Genomic DNA, 24,431 nt, shown 5'->3' with positions numbered 1-24,431 from the left:
AGACAGCTTTTCCTGAGCTCCTTAAATTTCTTTCATTCCGAGATGCAAGGTTTAAACAATAGATGCAACTATGCAGGATATTTCAAGTTAATCTACAAGTTAACATTGACAAAAGAGTATTATCATCATTATTTACTGTTACAAATAGTTCACAAATAGCTTTTGATGCTTCATTTTAAGTCCCCCAACAATGAATGCAGAGATTCAGATTATTCTTCTTCTATTCCACTTCTGTAATTGTTTTGCCATTTCCAAATGACTTGAATGTTTTTAATTTGATAGATTTGTGGAAAATAAATGAAATGAAAGAAAAAAAAATCCTGAAAATATTAGAAACTCACCTCTGGATATAACGCCATAAGCTCTATCGCCCTCGTGTGGTGGTTCATGTCAATGAGTGCATCCAGTGACGAAGCATTAGCATCTCTGAAAGAATGAAACACAAGAAAATAGAAAATATTGCAAAATCTCAAAATACAAAGATCCAAATAGAAATATGTAACACACTCATTCAAAAGGGGAATGGGTACAATATTCATAGGCAATTTGTCATAAAACTGAAAATTATACTGTAAAGATATCTTATCTGTAAAGGCCTCTATTGGAGAGGGAAAAAAAATTACATGACACCACAAATAAAAAGTTGGTTAAATGCTGCTACGAATAAAACAGCTTCTGTTCTCACGCATCTGACAGATAATAATTTTTGGTAGGTAGAACGGAACAGAGCACACAGTTTACGCCACACATACAATGGCAGAAACTGGCATGAATGAATATTGATTTAAGATCGTATACATGACTGTTCAAGAAGGTGGCATTAATGAATATTCGTGAAGATGGCATAAATGACTATTCAAGAAGATGGCATTGATGAATATTCATAAGATGGCACTAATGACTATTTAAGAAGATGGCATTGATGAATATTCATGAAGATGGCATTAATGAATATTCATGAAGATGGCATAAATGACTATTCAAGAAGATAGCATAAATGACTATTCAAGAGATGGCATTATAAATGAATATTCATGAAGATGGCATAAATGACTATTCAAGAAGATGGCATTAATGAATAATCGTGAAGATGGCATTAATGACTATTCAAGGATGGCATTAATGAAATATTCATAAAGATCACATTAATGACTATTCAAGAAGATGGCAGTAATGAATATTCATGAAGATGGCATTAATGGCTATTCAAGAAGATGGCAGTAATGAATATTCATGAAGATGGCATAAATGACTATTGATGATGCTGATTAATACATACCTTAGTTTGAGTAGAGTTGGTCCAAAGACGATGCCAAGATTACTACCAGACATGTGATTCAGAGGTTCATCCGATACCCTGTATTCAAAAGTGAAAAGAAACACATGGAGTCAAATCAAAAAAGAAAAAAAAAATCAAAATGTTGTGCATTAACGAAAAAGTCAATTTTTCTCGAAGCAGGGCATTTCCATAAAATGATCAACCTTTTTGTACGTCCGACCCCCATTTTTCTCAAGTTTTACATTACTTCATAAACTGACCAAGTCATGGTCATTTGAGAGCATTACAGAGACTGTCAAAAGAACCTGATATCAGAGACAGAAAATTTCATGAAGGTCCCACATATCGGGGGTCGGACGTACATTTTACGGAATTGCCTAGCATCAAACCCATCATTTACTGATTTTATGAATAAAAACAAACTGCACAAGTCTGGACAAAACTGAGTTCTATTTCACTCGTGAAGAACTTTTGATCAGCACTTTCATTCAAGGTTCGGGATCTAAAGCATACTTCACTTGAAAGCTACCTGGGGTGGATAAGAGTTATTTGGTCCCATAGGTCCGTATTCTGAAGTCGGGTTTAACTTAAACTCAGGTTTAAAGTTGTGGTTTAAGTATGGACAGCCAAAAGTATCAAAATTTTTATTAAGTTGTATGTTTCTTATGTTTACTGTGCTCTTTCCTGATTCATCGATGGTGAAGACAATCATCTATTTATACTTCCTACACAATTATGAATGATTTGAGAGCCGAATGAGCTGAAAGTATGATATCTCTACTGTTAGTGATTATGTAACAATTGGCTGTCCATACTTAAACCACAACTTTAAACCTGAGCTTAAGTTAAACCCGACTTCAGAATACGGGCCATAGAGTCATGGACGGAAGACATTAGAATCATTGACAAACCTTTTTAAGTGATACATGAGAACTTTGGCTGTGTTGTGGTGGGGTTGGGGGAGTCTGTTGATGACCTGCTTGAACCTGGCGACGATCTCCGCGTCGTCGTAGACCACACCCTCCTTCTGAGGAAACTCTTTGGCTGCTGCTATGAAGTCTGGGTAAAGGTTAAAGGTCAACAGTGGTTCGGGGAGCTGTAGGTAAAAATAAAAGACATTTTTAAATATATATATTTTTAATGCAGTTAGATACGTTGTTCTAATATGACAAGTGCTAAATAAAAGCAGAATAATAGCATGTCGGTAACAGAAGCTCAATTCGAAGAAGTATGTAAGTCTGACACCCAATAATCCATGACCTACATGTACCTGAAACGATATGTCTCCATTTTATTTAAATTCAAATAAAAAAAAATTTGTAGGGCTAAAAATTATCCTGCCTTTACAATTTTTCTCTTCTGAGCTTAAAGGTAAATGCTAGTTTTGGTAACGATATCAAAATGAGTTCGTACAGAATCCAATGAAATGACCACCAAAGTGTCTGTTTGTATAAATAAAATGCATGTGCCAAAGGATTCTGGAAGAAATTGTGTAAATGCTGAGAAATCAGCAAATAAGCACAGGATTTGGGTAGAGCGTCGGGCCCAACGCTCAAAGCAATAATTATACACAGTCCCATGTGCGCTTATCTGTGTTGGGGAAGTTCAGTCTGAACATTTTTCAGCGTAGATTTTAAGATTTCACCAAGTTCAGTTTATGTAACTGTACCAGATCTAGATCTTCGATGATATACTGACAATTAAGCCTGGTTTTACAGACTTTCTCATGAAATCAGTGTTTTCTGCAACTACTGGAATTTCTCTTTAAAGGTTAAAGACATTAGTTGCAGCAAACAATTATTTCATGAGAAAGTCTTTTAAATCAAGGATAATTGTCAAAATATTATCATACATCTAGATCTGGTACATTAATGTAAACCTATCTGAGCTCGAAAATCGATAATTCTGATGATCACTAACACAGAAAAGCATATGTGGGACAGCGTATTACTATTGCTTCGAAAAATGCCCGACATTTGATGGAATTCCATGCTTATTTTGCGATTTTTTTTTTCCGCAGCAATTACACGTTTTCTTCAAGAGCTCTTTGGCACATATTTTATATGTATACATACAAACACTTGGGTGGTAATTTTATTGGATTCTGTTACAACTGGTATTTTTCTTAGAGTAACAAAAAAGAACTAAGGATGAGGGATGGACATTCAATTTTTTAAAGCAGATACGAACTAATAGCGCCATCTCGAGTCCTCAACTACTCATACCTGGCCAGTTTCCTTACCCATAATGCTAGTGTAGTCTAGTAATATAGACCCACTTGAATGATAACATGCTTATTAACTACTCAATACATTTATGCTGCAATAATTATGTTACCAAGTAGCAAAACAATTGCTTTTCCTCTCAAAACATTTTAGTTTCTCTATACAAATACAATTATAGGTCAATGTATTATCTGTAGTATAAGTAGATGTCTGAAAAATGTATATGTTAAGACTATGTATTTATAACACACAGTCAATGAGAGACCACACACAGTTCACTCCCCCTTTAAATCTATTTATGAACTGCCCTGAAGTTATTTATTCGCATAGGCTCATTAGATGGACCAACTTATTGCTGACGTATGTATGTATGAGATTACAATTGTACAGTTGAACTGTACAGAGAGTGGTAATCTAACCTGTCTCAGATAAAGCTTGAGTGTACTGGTAATGAGATGTGGAGGACTCTCCGAGAGGTCAACGAGGTCGGCACCGTTCTCAAAGGTTTGGCACAGCTTCTCAACTTTGACCTTTAACCCTGCGACCCTATAGATACCCTGCAAACAAACAAACAAACAAAGATAATATGGAAATGATTATTAAAGGAGAATGAAACCCTTGAAACCAGCTGAATCCATATCAAAGAGAAAAATCAAAGAAACATATTGTTGAAAGTTTGAGGAAGATTGAATGAATAATAAGAAAGTTATAAGCATTTGAATATTGAGATCACTAATGCCATGTAGATCCTCCCTTTGGCAATGCGACCAAGATCTGTGATGTCACACACGTACAACTCCCTCATTACTTTAGTACTTATTTCACTTATATTCTCACTTTTATAGAGTCTATCACAAGGTGAGGTGTTCTCTTTATGAGAGGACAAGTACAGAGATTTCACAACATTGTATCATTGATGAATCGTTTGTCATATGATTAGAATGAGCAAAAAGAGATGTTTTGGGGTATATTTTCAGTGTCCAAAAGGGGAGAGTTGTTCATCTGTGACATCATAGATCTTGGTCGCATTGCCAATGACAGGATCTCCATAGCATTAGTGATCTCGACATTCAAATGCTCATAACTCTTCTATTGCTAGTCTTATTTTACTCAAACTTTTGTTGATCTTATTCTTTGATTTTTCTGCTTTCACAAAAGCTAAGTTGCTCCAAGAGTTTCATTCTCCTTTAAAAGTAATATGAAAGGAGCATTATCACCATCAATGTGATCATCTCATGTTCAGACAGACAGAGGCAAGTAGCCTACAGAGTGTCCTTCGGAGGGGACCTTAAGCCGTCGGTCCTCTGGTTGCTTGCTTACAAGCATTCATGCTTTCTTAGCAATCAGGTAAAAAAATCACCACCAATCAATCAGTGTGGTGACATCATGAAACAGTGTCATATTTTGTCGAATTGTTACAAATGTCAAAGTTTCGATTTGTCCAAAATATCACCTTCCAAGGTTATTGTCCTCTTGGAATACATCCAACATATCAAACACATGATAATACAAGGACTTACCATTATCAGTAAGAACACAGTACAATTGACCAAAGGGCAATTCCACAAAGCATGTAGAATGGGGGAGGGGGGGTCCAATGTCTGGACACTGAAGCAGATAAAAATCTCTTGCACTGTATTTTATAGAAATTTATGCATTAAATAGCAAAAACTAATTGTGAATATTTGTGCTCTGGTTATTGCCTGATATTACTTTCAATCAATTTATGAAATATTGATCGCAAAGTTCCTGAAATTACAGTCTTGTCCAGACAACAACTTGTCTGGAGATACAACAACCAAGTATACATCCAACACCCGTTTTCTAGTTCATATGAACGGTTTTAATGCTCTTAAATCACTATGGCCTGAGCAGCTCATGAAGGGGGGTAAGAATACCAAAATGGGGGGGGGGAAGAGGGGTGGACATGCAAAAAAATAGGATGATTACTTAGTGAAATTGCCCCAAGACAGATGTCGATGGACAAAGCCTTGATCACAAATGCCTAGAACGGACAAGACACAGTGATATGTAGCATAGAAGCCAGCAGGTCAATGATGCGAATCATCAGAATAATGGAGTGTTGCAAGAAACTTGCAATCAATTACAAGTCGATTTTAGAGTCCCAAAATCAATCATAATTCTTTAAATCAATTGCAAACTTGCATTCAACTTGCTGGTCTACGTTTTAGACAAGAACTTCAAACCGATCACCTATAGTTAGGATTGCTCTCACAGTTGTAAATTTGCAACAGAAATTTGGAATCGATTTCAAATATTTTCTTGCAACACACCATTAAGACATCATTATGAAATGAGGGACTACCTTGACTTGCAAAGCTTTCTTGTTAATCTCTGAGATGCACTTGGTCACGATGAAGGGCACCTCCCTGCCTGTCGCCCTCAGGTGTTCAGCCAAGTTCACCCCGAAGACGTTCATCTTGCCCATGAGCCGCTTGCCACCGCAGTTGATGGCCAGGGACTCCAGGCACTTCTTGTGGCAAGCCAGTCCGCACCTCTCGCATTCCGCACCGTTGAAGTAGACGTAGCTCTCGCACTCGCGGCACTTGGATGGGGTACGGAGCTTCCTGATCATGTGCGTCAGTGCAGCCTTGGAGAGGGTCAAGTTCTTGAATGCGTTTGGTATTGGTTCAATCAGTCCTGATAAGAATAAAATGGGGTTGGGCTGTTAGTTTGCCTTGCCTGGATGCTACGTGTTATTGATTCCCCGAACATAATCTAATTTCAGCGACCCTTAATGACATTTGACCTTGGTCATGTGACCTGAAAATCGCACAGGATGTTGTTATACTTGATCACTCTTTGTAACACACATGTACGTACAGAAAGAAAGACAAATAAATATCTTATATTATCTAATCTTATATCAAAGTTTCATGAACTAAAACCATAAACTTTCAAAGTTATGATGGCAATTCAACAAATACCCCCAACATTGGCAAAGTTTGTTGACCCCAAATGACCTTTGATCATGTGACCTGAAACTAACGCAGGATGTTCAGTGATTCAGTGATACGTCATTACCCTTATGTCCAAGTTCGAGAACTAGATCCAAATGCTTTCTAAGTTATGATGACGTCTCAAAAACCTAACCTTGGTTAAGATTTCAATGTTGATTCCCCCAACATGGCCTCAGTTCATTGACCCTAAATGACCTTTGACCTTGGTAATGTGACCTGAACTCAAGCAGGATGTTCAGTAATGCTTGATTACCCTTATATCAAAGTTTCATGAACTAGGTCCATATACTTTCTAAGTTATGATGACGTTTCAAAAACTTAATATTTGGTTAAGATTTCGATGTTGACGACACCGCCGCCGAAAAAGCAGCACTTATAGTCTTGTTCTGTGCTCTGAATGCGAGACCAAAAAATGTACTATTTGGTCCACTATTGAGAATAACACAGTCCTTCACGTTTATAATTTCGTGGAGCTCAATAAATCGCTCTCCTTATTTTTCTGAGGAGCTCAATTGAGCTCCTCAGAATCGCTCTCCGTGAGGAGCTCAAATCAATTTATTACAATACATGTATGATAAATTGTAGATTTTTCTTAACATTGTATATATGCAGTAGCTGTGTTAGCTATTAATTAATCTGTGGTGAACTAGGCCTGGGTCACGTCAATACGTTTACAAGATGTCGTATGCGCTACTGCTAGAGAATATTCACCTCTTTCCCGACTCTGATTTGAACTTACCTCGGTAAATATTGTAGTCCCACATGTAGACTTTCATGGTGCTGCCATGAAAATCTACATATGGGACTACATGGGACTGCAAATATTTACCGAGTTTAAATTAAAATCAGAGTCGGGAAAGAGATGAATATTCTTAATTTTTCTGATAGTTTTCAACTAAATCAAAGTAATTTCAAGGAATTATGGAAAAAAGAAGACCATTTCATAGATTTAAAGATGTGAAATGTGAAATTTTAGCAATTTTTTTTTTCATATTTTTTTTTTTTTTTTTTTTTTTTAGGAGCGCGATTTTTTGCTCTCCTTATTTTTTTTAAGGAGCGCGGTAGGAGCGCCGGCGCGATCGCGCTCCTCAAAAATGAAGGTCTGATAACAGTTGGAGTATCATCTCCAAGTTCAATATCTAATGAATGCACATCCAAAACATTTCATGTACATTGTTATTTCCTGACATTTTCCACTTTGTATACCGATTTCGACTGGATCGACAACTGGCAAACTTACTGTTGGGTCTGCTGCTGACGACAACAGGTGGGGCGTCGTCCCCTAGCTCATCGCCCGAGGAGAGCGCACCCCCCGTATCCCTGCCGATGACCCTTGGTCCATTCCTAGGACTAGCCGATGGCGATGCTGACTTGGTAGAACTGCCACTGATGCTCTCAGAGTCACTTACAGGATGGGCCTGCCACGCCTGCATCCTCTGAGATTTATCTGCTCAAGGGGCAAAAGGAACCAAGCAAGAAAAGCGAAATTTAGAGTAAAAGGGCAAAGTGTTTGTGACATTTACAGAAATAATTAAATTGTTATGTTATATTGCAAAGCACTCTGAGCAGGTTTAAATGAAAAGATCGCTTTGTAAGTGCTAAAATGTAAGTCTCAAGCCTTAAATTTCAATATACATGTACTTCACAGCATGGTCACTGTTGTGGCATATTTCTATATTGTACAGGTGTTGTTGCTCAGTGAATCTCTGAACTTACATGGAGAGCATTTCAAGAAACAAATAGTGATTTTCATTCACAAATTGGCTCTGAGACAATCGTGTGCTAGAAGTTCAGTAGGTTATAACAAATACTCAGAGAAAATCATTGACTTTTCGTTTCAAGAAATGCTCATCATCACCACCACAATCATCATCACCATTGCCACCACCATCATCATCATCATCATCATCATCATCATCACCATCATCATCATCATCACCACCACCACCACCACCACCATCATCATCATCACCACCACCACTATCATCATCACCCCCCCCCATCATCATCATCATCATCATCATCACCACCACCATCATCATCATCACCACCACCACCACCATCATCATCATCATCATCACCACCACCACCACCACCACCATCATCATCATCATCATCATCACCACCACCACTATCATCATCACCCCCCCCATCATCATCATCATCATCATCATCATCACCACCACCATCATCATCATCATTATCACCACCACCACCACCATCATCATCATCATCATCATCACCACCACCACCACCATCATCATCATCATCATCACCACCACCACCACCATCATCATCATCATCACCACCACCACCACCACCACCATCATCATCATCATCATCATCACCACCACCACCACCTCCATCATCATCACTACCACCACCACCATCATCATCATCACCACCACCACCACCATCATCATCATCATCATCACCACCACCACCACCACCTCCATCATCATCACTACCACCACCACCATCATCATCATCATCACCACCACCACCACCTCCATCATCACCACCACCACCACCTCCATCATCATCACCACCACCACCACCACCATCATCATCATCATCATCACCACCACCACCACCACCTCCATCATCATCACTACCACCACCACAACCACCACCATCATCATCGTTTCATCATTGTTACAACTTTAATTTGGCATTATAAAAGAGGAGCATAGCCACAACATTATTGAAGATTCCCATATTTGTTGGACAGAATTGAATAAGGAGAGAAAATAAGAAAAGCTTCATTACCTGATCGTCTTGATCCAGAGTCGGACCTGTTACGAAGGAATATCTTATCATCCTCAAAGCTATCATACGACTGCGAGCTTGTCTTCCTCTCTCTCTGCAGTGAACTCCTGCAAGGGTGAAAATAATGGGAATGAAATTGATTAATAAGACCCTAAATCAATTCTTGTGGTAAAACATGATTTTTTTTTTAAGTACAGTATCCACTGATCATGCATGATGGCATACAAAGAATATTTAGGGGATAATTCTCCATTTATATCCCACATCTTCCCCTCCTCTTTTAATTGGTTTCCTTCTCAATACATTGTGTTTTTTTTACCATTCAATAACTTTTGGGGCATATTTGTTTTTCCTATGCTTGAATTCACCACTGGAGCAGGAAGGTAACTGTGGGGTGTTTCATAAAGCTATCCGTAAGTTACAACTTTACAAACAACTGGTAATACCTTCTCGGGTGCTATAATTTGTTTGTTACTCTTTCATGTACATGTACATGTACCACAAGAAGGTATCACCAGTCATACACCAAAGTTGTTTGTAACTTACACCCACCTGGGGCCCGTTGCAGAAGGGGTTGCAATCAATCGCAACTCTAAAAATCATGCGCAACTTGATTTTCAACCGATCAACAGCGCGCATTTGGGACTTGCGATTGATTTTTTGACTTGCGTTTAAACGCAACTCTTTCTGCAACGGACCCCAGTTCATTTGACAGTTGAAACCAGTAGTCTAGGAGATGGGGGGCTTTATTCAGAATTTTTGGTGGGGAAGGTTTGACAGACTTATCCGGGGTGAAATTGTGTGCTGATTCCAAAAATGTCAGTCTTATTGACCGTACTCACGACATTTTAGCAATTTTGGCCAATTATTGACCAAAAATGACCAATTTGACCACTCTTTGGAAAATGGTCCCTTAACAGAATGCTTTTGTAACCACATCCAATTAAAAGGGTCTATCCTAAGCAAAAATGCACCCAGATTCCAAATAAAGTGGTTTTATTTTCCAAATCACACTAGAAGTGGTCATTTTGGTCATGTTTTGACCAAAAATGACAATTTTCATGATTTTTTTGTCCGAAATGTGTTACAAACATTGATCAGAACAAAGATTGGATGTCTTTAGTAATCCACATTTATTTTTAAAATGTGCGCTGGATCATAACACTCAACCTCATATAATTTATTTTGTCAGTTTTGACCTATGACGGTCATTTTGGGTACTTAAGACATAAACTGACCATTCGCGCAGTTATGCATTATAATCTGTTCAAATAGGCAGGAAATTGAGGTCTTAAGCATGTATTATCTCCTTCCCTTATTAAATGGTAATGTATTCAAAGGTCCTTCTTGTGTAGAGTTTTATGCTGATTCCAAATATATCAGTCTTGATGACCCTTTTCAAAAGCTTATGGTCATTTTGGTCATTTATGTCCCTCAAAATGACCAATAATACAAGTTAAATTTATCCAAAAATACTTCGAATGTTTCCAGAATCGTTACAAGGGTGTGCTGTGACACCTAACATTGATGTATTAATCCTTAAATTGAACATCTCAAATTTATTTTGACCTCATGTAACTTATTCCATCAGTTTTGACATATGAAGGTCATTTTTGGTACTTTAGACATAACTGACCATTCGCGCAATTCTGCATAATAAACTGTGCAAATCGACAGGAATTTGAGGTCTTCAGCATGTATCTTCTAAATGGGATTGGATTTAGGTCTATTCTGTGTAGAATTTTATGCTGATTCCAAATATATCAGTCTCAATGACCCTATTTAAAAGCTTGTGGTCATTTTGGTCATTTATGTCCCTCAAAATGACCAAAAATACAAGTTAAATTTATCAAAAAATACTTCGAATGTTTCCAGAATCTTTACAAGGGTGTGCTGTGACACTTATCATTGGTGTATTAATCCTTAAATTGAACATCATGAGAGTATTTTGACCTCATGTAACTTATTCCATCGGTTTTGACCTATGAAGGTCATTTTGGATACTTCAGACATAACTGACCATTCGCGCAATTCTACATAATAAACTGCAAATCGACAGGAATTTGAGGTCTTCAGCATGTATCTTCTAAATGGGATTGCATTTAAAAGTCTATCCTGTGTAGAATTTTATGCTGATTCCAAATATATCACTCTTAATGACCCTATTCAAAAGATTATGTTCATTTTGGCCACTTATGGCCCTCAAAATGACCAATAACATCAGTTCAATTTATCAAAATATATGTCGAATGTTACCAGAATTGTTACAAGGGTGTGCTGTGACACCAAGCATTGGTTTATTATATCTTTAAATTGAACACCATGAGAGTATTTTGACCTCATGTAACTTATTTCAGCAGTTTTGACCTATGAGGGCCATTTTGGGCACTTTAGACATAACTGACCAGTCGCGCAGTTTTACATTCATGTACTGTGCAAATACGTAAGAACTTAAGGTCTCCAGCGTGTTTTATCTTCTTCCCTTATAAAATGGGAATGCATTCAAAGGTCCATTTTGTGTAGAATTTTATGCTGATTCCAAATGTATCACTGTAAATGGCCCTATTTGACAGCTAATGGTAATTTTGGCCACTAATGGCCCTCAAAATGACCAATAACATCAGTTTAATTTATCCAAAAATACTTCGAATGTTACCAGAATCGTTACAAGGGTGTGCTGTGACACCAAATATTGGTGTATTAATTCTTTAAATTGAACATCTCAAAAGCTGAGTATTTTGACCTCATGTTACTTATCCCATCAGCTTTGACCTATGAGGGTCATTTTGAGTACTTAAGACATTACTGACCATTCGCGCAGTTTTGCATAATAAACTGTTCAAATGGGCAGGAAATTTAGGTCTTCAGTGTGTATTATTTTCCTCCCTTTTAAGATGGGAATGCGTTTAAAATTTTATGGTTATTAAAAATAAATCAGTCTTATTGACCCTATTTAAAATCTTTTGGTCATTTTGGCCTCTTTTTGGCCCCAAATTGACTAATAACATAAATAATCCAATAATACTTCAAATGTTACCAGAATCATTACAAGGGTATGCTGTGACACATAACACTGGTGTATGAACCCTTGAAATTGAGCATCCCCAAAGTATTTTTACTACCTTGGTCATTTTGTCCACCTTGACCCCCGGGCTTGACCCCTGCCCAATGTGTGTGTTAATTCACCCTATAGCGAACATGATGAGGATAGATTCAGGATTGCGTTAATATTAGCATCAGTTATTGTTAAATGGAGAAAGTTTGAAAGCTTTTGGGTGAAAATCAATACAGTTTTTATATAGTCCAGTGTTATTGGCCTAACTATTGGACCCTGTGGTCCTTTTGACCACTTTTTCCTCAATGACCAGTGACCACTAATGCTTGATGATAAAAAAAATGCTTAAATGTTGGTCAGTGTCATTATCAGCATGAACTACCAATAATCGGTGAGGAGTGTTGATACATGTGATGAAATCCTTTACATCGAGTATTCATAACGTTGTGGACAAAATGACCAAGGTAGTAAAAATACTTTGGGGATGCTCAATTTCAAGGGTTCATACACCAGTGTTATGTGTCACAGCACACCCTTGTAATGATTCTGGTAACATTCGAAGTATTATTGGATAAATTATGTTATTAGTCATTTTGGGGCCAAAAAGAAGCCAAAATAACCAAAAGATTTTAAATACGGTCAATAAGACTGATTTATTTTTAATAACCATAAAATTCTACACAAGATAGACCTTAAATGCATTCTCATATTATAAGGGAAGAAAATAATACACACTAAAGACCTCAAATTCCTGCCTATTTGAACAGTTTATTATGCAAAAGTGCGCGAATGGTCAGTAATGTCTAAAGTCCTCAAAATGACCCTCATAGTTCAAAACTGATGGGATAAGTTACATGAGGTCAAAATACTCAGCTTTTGAGATGTTCAATTTAAAGAATTACGGTAATACACCAATATTTGGTGTCACAGCACACCCTTGTAACGATTCTGGTAACATTCGAAGTATTTTTGGATGAATTAAACTGATGTTATTGGTCATTTTGAGGACCATAAGTGGCCAAAATCACCATAAGCTGTTAAATAGGGTCATTTACAGTGATACATTTGGAATCAGCATAAAATTAGACACAAAATGGACCTTTGAATGCATTCCCATTTTATAAGGGAAGAAGATAAAACACGCTGGAGACCTTAAGTTCTTACGTATTTGCACAGTACATGAATGTAAAACTGCGCGACTGGTCAGTTATGTCTAAAGTGCCCAAAATGGCCCTCATAGGTCAAAACTGATGGAATAAGTTACATGAGGTCAAAATACTCTCATGATGTTCAATTTAAAGATATAATAAACCAATGCTTGGTGTCACAGCACACCCTTGTAACGATTCTGGTAACATTCGACATATATTTTGATAAATTGAACTGATGTTATTGGTCACTTTGAGGGACATAAATTACCAAAATTACCACAAGCTTTTAAATAGGGTCATTGAGACTAATATATTTGGAATCAGCATAAAATTCTACACAGGATAGACTTTTAAATGCAATCCCATTTCGAAGATCCATGCTGAAGACCTCAAATTCCTGTCGATTTGCACAGTTTATTATGCAGAATTGCGCGAATGGTCAGTTATGTCTAAAGTACCCAAAATGACCTTCATAGGTCAAAACTGATGGAATAAGTTACATGAAGTCAAACTAATTTTGAGATGTTCAATTTAAGGATTGATACACCAATGTTAAGTGTCACAGCACACCCTTGTAACGATTCTGGTAACATTCGAAGTATTTTTGGATAAATTTAACTTGTATTACTGGTCATTTTGAGGGACATAAATGACCAAAATGCCCACAAGCTTTTAAATAGGATCGTTAAGACTGATATATTTGGAATCAGCATAAAATTCTACACAGGATAGACTTTTAAATGCAATCCCATTTAGAAGATCCATGCTGAAGACCTCAAATTCCTGTCGATTTGCACAGTTTATTATGCAGAATTGCGCGAATGGTCAGTTATGTCTAAAGTACCCAAAATGACCTTCATAGGTCAAAACTGATGGAATAAGTTACATGAAGTCAAACTAATTTTGAGATGTTCAATTTAAGGATTAATACACCAATGTTAAGTGTCACAGCACACCCTTGTAACGATTCTGGTAACATTCGAAGTATTTTTGGATAAATTTAACTTGTATTATTGGTCATTTTGAGGGACATAAATGACCAAAATGCCCACAAGCTTTTAAATAGGATCATTAAGACTGATATATTTGGAATCAGCATAAAATTCTACACAGGATAGACCTTTAAATGCAATCCCATTAAGAAGATACATGCTGAAGACCTCAAATTCCTGTCGATTTGCACAGTTTATTATGCATAACTGCGTGAATGGTCAGTTTATGTCTGAAGTACCCAAAATGACCGTCATAGGTCAAAACTGACAAAATAAATTATATGAGGTTGATTGTTATGATCCAGCGCACATTTTAAAAATAAATGTGGATTTCTAAAGACATCCAATCTTTGATCTGATCAATGTTTGTAACACATTTCGGACAAAAAAAATCATGAAAATTGTCATTTTTGGTCAAAACACGGCCAAAATGACCACTTCTAGTGTGATTTGGAAAATAAAACCACTTTATTTGGAATCTGGGTGCATTTTTGCTTAGGATAGACCCTTTTAATTGGATGTGGTTACAAAAGCATTCTGTTAAGGGACCATTTTCCAAAGAGTGGTCAAATTGGTCATTTTTGGTCAATAATTGGCCAAAATGGCTAAAATGTCGTGAGTACGGTCAATAAGACTGACATTTTTGGAATCAGCACACAATTTTACCCCGGATAAGCCTGTCAAACCTTCCCCACCAAAAATTCTGAATAAAGCCCCCTATCTCCTAGACTACAGGGGGTGTTTCATAAAGCTATTCATAAGTTAAGAGCGACTTTAAGAACGACTGGTGATCCTTTCTTACGCGCTAAACCATCGCCAATAAACATGTTGGTGTATACCATTCACAGCAAGAAAGGATCACCAGTCATTCTTAAAGTCACTCTTAAGGATAGTCATGATGGGGTAAGAGTTAACTTACGCATTGTTATACGGCTCAAACACGAGTGGTTCATTGTCTTGTAACGCATGCCCCGTCATGAACCTCTTGTGATGTTTGACGTAATGGCTGAACTGAAGGCCGGGTTCGTAGGACCGGATCTGCTCACAAAGGGTTTGAAACTGGAACAAACATAAATGAAACATGGATAGTAAACATATCAACATCTAAGCATAAAAGCGTATAAAGACAACATAATGTTGTACTACTGAAGCAGAGTAAAAAACAAACGTTAAAATTGTTTAGCACATCAATGAACATCAATATATTAAAACTTTATCGCAGACTTTGCCACTACATCCTCAAATGAGCATCTCCTAAAATATGTAAAGCCAACCCCCTCCAAGTGGGACATTCCTGTTTGAAGAGCTCTCAAATAATCATGGCTGGAGTATTAAGTTTTGAAGCGAGGTTAAAAAGGAGACAAAAATGAGGGTTCGGCATATATTTAAAAAAATTGATTAATATAGAAGTTAATTTGAAAATTAAAAAACTCCAAATCGTCATTTTGCTCCTTTGGTATGTGAGGGATTATGTCAAATTGATCTAATTTGAATATACACTTACATTCATGAGATACCACACAAGTTCATGCATGTATCTCTAACTAATAATGTGAGATGATATTCAATCAATTTCAATTGGTAAATTTTTTCATGGTGGTACCAAAAATACAAAACGAGGTTTAGTTACCTGTATTGGTGCTGGTGCAGATAGTGTGTGTTGCATCTGGAAGTAGCTATGTGTCACCTGAAAGAAATACAAATATCCAATAATCATACTTTCCATCATAGCAATAATTACGCTGTAATACATGTACATTACATTAAGCACTATATATATACATGTATGTGGCATAATATTGTTATCATCTTTTTTTTTATACATTAATCATAAACATACACCAAGCAGCCATTTTATGAATATTCTCTGCAACACAGTACTCATACTCGACCATTTCATAATAGAATCATGATTATGTCATGAAATTGTTCATGCACCTGTGGAGCATTTTGAGACTTGACACATAGGTCCGTATTCTGAATTTGGGTTTAATTTGAACCCTGATCTAAAGTTGTGGTTTAACTATGAACAGTCAATCTTCATACAATTCTCTTACAGTAGAGGTTCAATTCATCAGCTTACTCTACACCAAAGACATTAATAACCATCTGGGAATTATATATAAGACAGTTGCTTTCACCATAAAATATGAGTAAAGACCCCAGTAAACATGAGAAACATACTGCCCAACTTTAGCAAAAGGAAGCAAGTGACACATCAGTCAAATTTGAGTTATTGTTGTTTCTGAACTACCCTTTGTATGTTGCACGTTCAGGCAAAATTTGGGGAAGAAATGATCGTTCTATGGAAAGATATTGAAGAAAATATGCTGTCGAATTGCATTGACACCTGTGTAAATGACGAACACACAATGCTCATTTACAACAAATGATACTTTTGTAACTTGCTTCCTTTTGCCAAAGTACGGCAGCATACTGTCTGTAAACATAATTGCATTTTTGGCTTCCAATAATTTTAGCATAGAGTTAGACCATGATGTAAGTTAAATTGGACATCAGAATCGGAGTCATATAGTGTACATTTGTAAGTGAGGCATCTTTGTGTCACTGGGGTATGAATACTATAAAAGAAATGTTGCAGATATTCGTCACATCATATGTGAACGGAGCCTTATATAATCTAACATTCAGAGTGACTTACTGCTTTCATGGTCTGGTCACACATAAAGATGATTTCTCTGAGTTGTACCAACAATTTTTGCTGAAATAGAAATACAGAAACATCAATAAAGTCAGATGCTACTAAAAAAAATCCAACGCTAGACAGCAAACAATTTTCTTCTAGTATTATGTAAGAGGCAACAAGAAATTTATATATGCTCTTCCTTTAACTGATGACCATATTCACCACTGTCATAATTTTGTTTTAAGTTTGCTGTTGTTATCACTGCATAGAGGAAGTAAAGGGGAAGAAAAGACTGACAAGGACAAGTGGAAGGAAATGAGGGGGGAGGAAACACGGTCAATACCTTATTGTAAATGACTGAAATATTATTTTTTTAAACAAGGAGAAAATATGACAGACAAATGAGAGAGTAAAAATTGCCGATTTAGGAACTACAAATGACCTATTGGAAAGGGAACAGAAAAGTCATAACCGAGAATTGTATTTTTCATCAAATTGATGATTTCCTACACAAGTGATCTTTACCATCTGTAGTTAGATTTGAAATTGAGTGGATTAGGAAACGACCATATCCTCTTTGAGTGCTGAATGCACAGACTAATCTATGGAAGTGAAAGGTGTGTACTTCATATCAATGAATTGTTTCCTCTTTTGATATATCGACCTGGGGCCGGTAACACAAAGGTTAGCAATCAATCGTAAATTTCATTTGTACATAATAATCAATGCAATCAAGCGTAAAATCAGACCTAAGATCAAGTGATTAGATTTGTGTTACCTGGGCCCCTAGTAAAGGTCTGTTAAAAAACTGATTATCACAGGCAAGTAGCAGGCTACCGTTAAAAGCTTCAGAAATGAAGACATTTGATTGGTTAAAACAATTTGTTTTCACATAAAGCTAGCCTTGTGATTGGTTAAAGATGGTCACAAACCTTGACTCGTAGCATGTCTTGTTGCTTGTTGTTAGTCTCTGCTACGCAGGCTTTATACGTTGTTTCTGCTTCTTGAGCCTGCAAAATATAGAGCGGGAAAAGAAATGAAAACATGGCGTCAACTACATGTAGGCAAATAACCTAGGTTGATATTCCCACAGTATTGATTATATTAAACCCCAGGGACCCATTGCATAAAACTCTTGACATATAAAAAACTCTGGCAAACAAAATTATGCCATTGAAAATTACACATTAAAAAACTGGCAAAACATTTGCCAAAGTTTTTTATGGCAAAAGTTTTATGCAATGGGCCCCAGGTTATTAATTAATAATTATGAACCTATACAAAGTGATCTGAAAATGAATGATACATGTGATAGTTAAGCCTTGATATTGGAACATTAATAGTGGTAGTAAGAATATTTCAAGCAATATAACATCTTCTCACTCTTCTCATTGTTCCCTCCACAAATACAAATACATATGGTCAAAGAGCCCTTTTCCTATCTGCCCCTGTGCTCTGGAATTCTCTACTGTTAAATATTAGAACTGCACCATCCTTCCCCATCTTTAAATCTATGCTTAAAACTTACTTATTTTCAAAATAATGTTTATAATGTTCAATATATTATGTTGTTAAATTTTGTAAGCTTTCATTTCATTAATTATGTAACTTTTATGTATGGATTTAATTTGTTCTAATTTGTATGAAATATTTCAGGTTTAAGGTTTAGTTTTATTAGATAATTCATGTAAGGTTTAATGTATAATTTAGTAATTTAATATAAATTTCAAATATTAGGCCTGTTTTTATCATTATTTTCCAAGGCTTCCTTCATCTTCAGCTTTCTTTCTCTTATCAAGCTTTGCATAGTGACCTCCTCTGCTTGAGTTCATCGGGGGAGTATTTCATGAAAAAGCTTTGTCAGTGATTTCCACTGACTAATCTGCTCTAAGCCAATCAGATGCAAGGATTTCGGTAGCTTATAACAATAGCCAGCAAAAGTCACTTACTATTTTCTTTATGAAATGCTCCCCAGATTATCACTTACATGTAAATATTTAATCTACCTTCATGATGGAATGAAACAAGTCTTACGTTCCCCAAGGCTCCATCTTCTGTCCTCTTTCTTTTATATAAATTCACAAAGGGCTGCTGCACCAGCCCGAGTTTTCAAATTAGTGCGCTATTTCTGATCCGGCAAATTATCCCGATCTGAACAATCTCGAGATTATTTGTAATGGAGACGCATCGATGCCTCGCTCGAGCAGGAATCGCTCTTCTTGTGATGGTGGAGATGGGGTTTCTTGAATCTCGAGATTAATCGCGAAGAGGGCCGATCGGGCTAAAATCTCGAGATTGAGCAAACTTGGGCTGGTGCAGCACCGCCTATCGTGAGTTGCTCGACTAGAATTCATCAACACACTTTAATCTTTAGAGTAGCTGCTTAAATCATCACGATGGAGTGAAACAATAACAAGTCTTACCTTTCCCAAGGCGTCGTCTTCTGCCCTCTTTCTTTTATCTAACTTTGGATGGTGAGTTCCTCCACTAGAGTTCATCATTTCGTTCTCTATCTTTGCTGTGGCTTCCTTCGCTCTCTCGTATTCGTGATATCTTGAGTAGTAAAGCTGACGTGACTTCTCGAGGTTCATGCGACATTCAGTCTATAAAGTAGATAGAAAGAGATCCATGTACCATAGAGCTATCGTTAATCAAGAACTGGAAAAGAATTTCTTGAGTTTACTGCCGACAAAAGCATATGCTAACTATCTCAATGTATTTGGAAACATGAAAAAATGAAGTTTCTCTTCACTTCCAGCATCCCTTTATATCGAACACAATCAGTAGTATACAAGGGCTATATTTTGATTAACAGGGTTATTTTTTTTTTAATGGGGGATATGTTACCTCATAATAAAATCTCTCAAGCACTTTATAAAATACTACATCAAAACAGGTTGTTTTTACAATCACCATTAACGTCATCGTTACCATCATCACCATCATCATCATCATCATCAATATCATCATCATCCTCATCATTAGTATTGCTGTTATCATCTTTATCCTTGGTTTATGTTTCCATAGTTCCAGTCCAAATTTCAGTCAGAGTTGATCAGGTAGTTTGATGATTCAACAAATGAAACTTTTCTTTATTCTGCCCGCCCCCTCCCACATACACAAATAAGGCCTAATCAAAGGCCCGAAAACAAATACATTTTCATAGCCTTATTTCTCAAAAAAGGTGAGGAAATGTCTCATTAAAAACAAATGGTTACATGTAATTTTATAATAATAATAATAATAATAATATAGGGTATTTATATTGCGCACATGTCCACCTTGTTAGGTGCTCAAGGCGCTCCTATATTACCCGGCTAAGCTAGGCGTTCATAGCGCACACAGCTTTTTAAGGAATTACTTCCTACCGGTACCCATTTACCTCACCTGGGTTGAGTGCAGCACATTGTGGATCAGTTTCTTGCCGAAGGAAATTACGCCATGGCTGGGATTCGAACCCACGACCCTCTGTTTCAAAGTCCGAAGACTAATCCACTGGGCCACAACGCTCCACAATGAACAATTATGAACAATTTTACACATATTTTTCTCACTAATGTGATACAAAGAGCAAATACCAATCTGATACCACATACCATTTCTTTCTTGACCGTATTCCATTGAAGCCTTATTGATTTTCTTTTCTTGTCGTGTTCTGCCCTCCTTGCGTCTAATTGCTAATGGTAGAAAAGAAAAGTGAAATGCCCTTCAGACCATTATAATCAATACACATACAGAGCCTTGTCCTAGCCCCATTTCATTCTTGAGGTAATTTTAAAGTGTTGTTCAAATTACAGCATCATTTTCGTGTTGTGTTTGGATTTGCGAGTTACAGATGAAAAGCCACATAATAACTTTGTCCTTCCTTTCATTCTATAAGTTGTTTTGATTGTCAGATCATATAGTTATTGATTGGAAATAGGTGGAATGAAAAGAACTACATTGTATGATGGGGGACCAAAAACTACACAGTTCACACTCTGTTTGCGAATGATGAAACCTATAAAAATTAATAAGATAATTGTCAACTTTATTTGGGGTTAAATATGTGACCTATCACCCCAAAAGCACCAATAAGTTGCCAGGTAAGGTTCTCTGTCAATAGCCAAAATAGTAATTTAGTCTCCAAAATCGAAAAATTTGAAAAAAATTAGCTATCTGATAAAGCAATTCCTTTTCTTCATACTGTGAAAATTTGAAGTCGTGAAAATGAATAAAAGGAAAGATGCAAGAGTTTCTTGGATACTACTTTTTCAGACTGCTTGCCAGTTTCACTGAGATTACACAGTATGCACATCTCATTCAATACATTCAATCAAGTACTTGTAATGGTTATTGTTGGTCAATTTTAACATATTATATATCATTTTAAAGCTTACGAAATGAATTTTCAAGCTCAATAAAAATCTCAATATTCATTTTGGTCGACTTATTGTTGGTTTTAGGGTGGCGGGTCACATTTGGTAAAAATCAATACCCAAACAAAAAAGCATTAGCCTTTTTAAGGGGTCCTAAAATATTTACTCAATTCTAACCCCAAAAAAATTTACATGCAGTACTGTGCCCCTCTGTGTAAGTTCCATCCATATTATTAAAGGAAAACAAGAAATTCAAGAGAATAGAATATGGAAACTCCAAAATTATATGGCTTTTTTCTGCATTCTCCCATTATTGCAGTCACTCAAGAAATATTGAAGAAATATCGATTCAATTCATTTATTTTCATAATCTCAAAACATAAAATACAATCGAAATTTACAAACAAATAAATTACACAATAGAATGAACATACAACAATTGAGAGAATAAGTATCTTTCATCACGCAGCCATCACAGTCCAATACATGAATATTTACCATTATTAAAGTAGGATCCACATAGCTCCAGGACTTACATTCATAATTGATCAATTGACTGATTCATAAACTTGAATTATTCATAAAGTGTATTCAAATTCATCTAATCCTGCATAATCTTCGAGAAGTATAATTCTTAATAACCTGCATAGAGTACAAGTAATTTTCCCATCAACACATTGGCATCAGTACACCAGATGTAAGGCCATAAACAGCATAAATGTTTTAGTTTATAAAATACTACTGACATTCCCTCATTACATGTACATGGATAATCCTGCAAAATCATTAAATACATTTAAAATAAGATATTTTCTTTGAAAGAAATAGAGTATCACTAAATTTGAAATAGAATTCATATCTCTATCACTAAAAACAAAAAAACAAAACATGAAAATTATTTCAAAGCATTTGTCTATCCACATTAGGGTAATGGGTTTACATGTAAGTCCTGCCACTGCACTTTATCGATGTTGCTCATTTATCTTACTTACGATGCACGGTGTCTCTCATAGGACAAACAAATCAAGAAAAAAAGGAAACCAAGCCTGTGTGCCACATAAAAACCATAGATAAAACATGAGATATGAAATATGGTATTCATAGTTAGGTGACCTAAATGAATAAGCTTCTTTTATTATAAAATACTTTTAAACAACATTTACTTAACCCTTTGCGTGCGGGCCCGCGAAACCGGATACCTCTCCCTGCGGCGGAGCCGTTTTTGTACATTGCTGGTATTTGGATCTGTGGCGGTGTTTTCCTAATCTATTGCTAATTGCGCCAAACTGAAGTATTTTCAGGATTTTTAGTAAATGTAAAGATGAAAGATCAGACATTTTTCTTTCTACAATTAAAGGTCTCGTTTCTCAAATCAACAGAATAGTTAAGAAATTTACGAGGAAAAAGTCGTGTTATTTTGTCAAATCTTCGCTTTTTCCCAAGTCAATAGGCACTGTGTACAAAAATGCGTAAGGGCAATCAGCACGCGCGGACAAGTCGGGTTCGATCGATACCGCTTTGTTGTCTGCTCTAGCGCTTTTTTCATTGCCTATTGTCACGCTACTCATGAATGGTCTCTTTACCCCCTTGTATTCAGATTATTTGCAAAGTGTATAATTACGACGATAATCCGTTTGGGTGAAATCACAGCATACCAAATACCTTTATTTTCCAGAATGAATAAAAAAGGGTGAATATATTCCCTTGCAAGTACGATGATGATGCTGCGCAACGAAAGTCCAAAACTATTTTGTGATTTTTGGCTTCTGGGCTTCAAGGCGGTGGCCTCAATGTTTCACTAAAAATCGCCTTTGGTTTCTTCTTTTCATAAATTACAGTTTGTAATAAAAAATAATTTTGTTCCTGAAGATTGCATACCAGTGTTCGATTTGTTTTCCTGTTGCAATTTCAAAGAGCGAAGGGGGTAAATGTGACTCAATCTGAAATCATACCTCCCAACGCTCTCCTCGTCTCGTTCTACGTTTCATTTTTCTATCTCCCTCTTCCCTCCAAAACAATCATGCTACCGATTACTGTTCGTCACAATGAGAGAAAGTAAATTATTTTTCAAGAAAATGTTCTTGGCATGTCTTAAGCGCCTGCATGTTTTTAAAAAGTAAACATTTACTTTTTTATTGTTACTGTCGTAATATGAAAAGCAGTATTCCTAAAAGCTTTTTGTATCGCTAAATACGAGAAGCATTTACTAGGTCATCCTGACGAAATACACTAATCTTCCTTTCATTCAGGGCGTTGGCTATTTGTCCCCTGTTCTTTTTATAAAGAATTTATTTGAGCGTCCGCCATGACTTTCTTTTGTTCATTTTTAAAAGAGCAGAGGATAAACGGTGTTCTTAATTCTTTTATTTTCTGTTCGTTTCCTTTGAAATAGAAGACAAAAATAAGAGCAATATCGGATGAGAGAACGAGAGAAAGCGGGGGGGGGGGGGTCAAAAGTTTTCCAGGGGCCCGTTTTATATAAAATTTGTTTACAAATTTTCAATAACACTTGAAAGCTACTGAAATCATTCTTTTTGACTGGTGGATGGTAAATTTGCGTATGTTTCAATATAAAATGTGCATGTATAATGTTATAAAACGGTACCAATTAGGGATTTCCTCGTTTTCCCTTTCTCTGGTTTCTAACCTGTAACTGAATGTATTATCTACCGCTTTCATTCCCTTATATCTATCGTCTTTCTATATCCCCTCCCTTCTACACCTTTTTTTCTTCTCATTTAAATTATATCTGTATCGTCTTCTTTCTTCCCGATTTGGATTACGAGGTATATACCCGCCCCCATCCCCCTCAATCCTTTCTTTCTGATTTTTTCTTCTCAGTACCTGTCATTTTACATTACATCTAACGTCTACCCCCCCCCCCCTCTCTCTCTCTCTCTCTTCATCGGTAACGGTTCCGAGAGAATGCCTCGTTTTTGCCAACTTGTATTGATCGGAGATGGTTGCATTTGTG

At 36.4% G+C, this 24,431-nt stretch overlaps 1 protein-coding gene across 1 annotated transcript in view; it reads right to left on the bottom strand.

Moving 5' to 3' along the window:
- The window catches only part of LOC129270758 (rho GTPase-activating protein 29-like), a 50,520-nt gene that overhangs the window by 5,115 nt on the left and 20,974 nt on the right, over nt 1-24,431 (bottom strand). Inside the window, exons 9-21 of the mRNA XM_054908080.2 lie at nt 20,696-20,776; nt 19,523-19,702; nt 18,032-18,109; nt 17,115-17,174; nt 16,083-16,139; nt 15,372-15,511; nt 9,255-9,361; nt 7,726-7,932; nt 5,831-6,165; nt 3,924-4,061; nt 2,191-2,375; nt 1,280-1,357; nt 342-426 (exon numbers count right to left, since the gene is read on the bottom strand). Of these exons, the coding sequence (XP_054764055.2) occupies nt 342-426; nt 1,280-1,357; nt 2,191-2,375; nt 3,924-4,061; nt 5,831-6,165; nt 7,726-7,932; nt 9,255-9,361; nt 15,372-15,511; nt 16,083-16,139; nt 17,115-17,174; nt 18,032-18,109; nt 19,523-19,702; nt 20,696-20,776 (1,731 nt within the window). The remainder of the gene's footprint in view (nt 1-341; nt 427-1,279; nt 1,358-2,190; nt 2,376-3,923; nt 4,062-5,830; nt 6,166-7,725; nt 7,933-9,254; nt 9,362-15,371; nt 15,512-16,082; nt 16,140-17,114; nt 17,175-18,031; nt 18,110-19,522; nt 19,703-20,695; nt 20,777-24,431) is intronic.

This window comes from Lytechinus pictus, chromosome 11, assembly GCF_037042905.1.
Source record: "Lytechinus pictus isolate F3 Inbred chromosome 11, Lp3.0, whole genome shotgun sequence".
In the NCBI taxonomy this organism is placed as follows: domain Eukaryota; kingdom Metazoa; phylum Echinodermata; class Echinoidea; order Temnopleuroida; family Toxopneustidae; genus Lytechinus; species Lytechinus pictus.
This window is presented reverse-complemented; position numbering and strand designations above follow the sequence as displayed.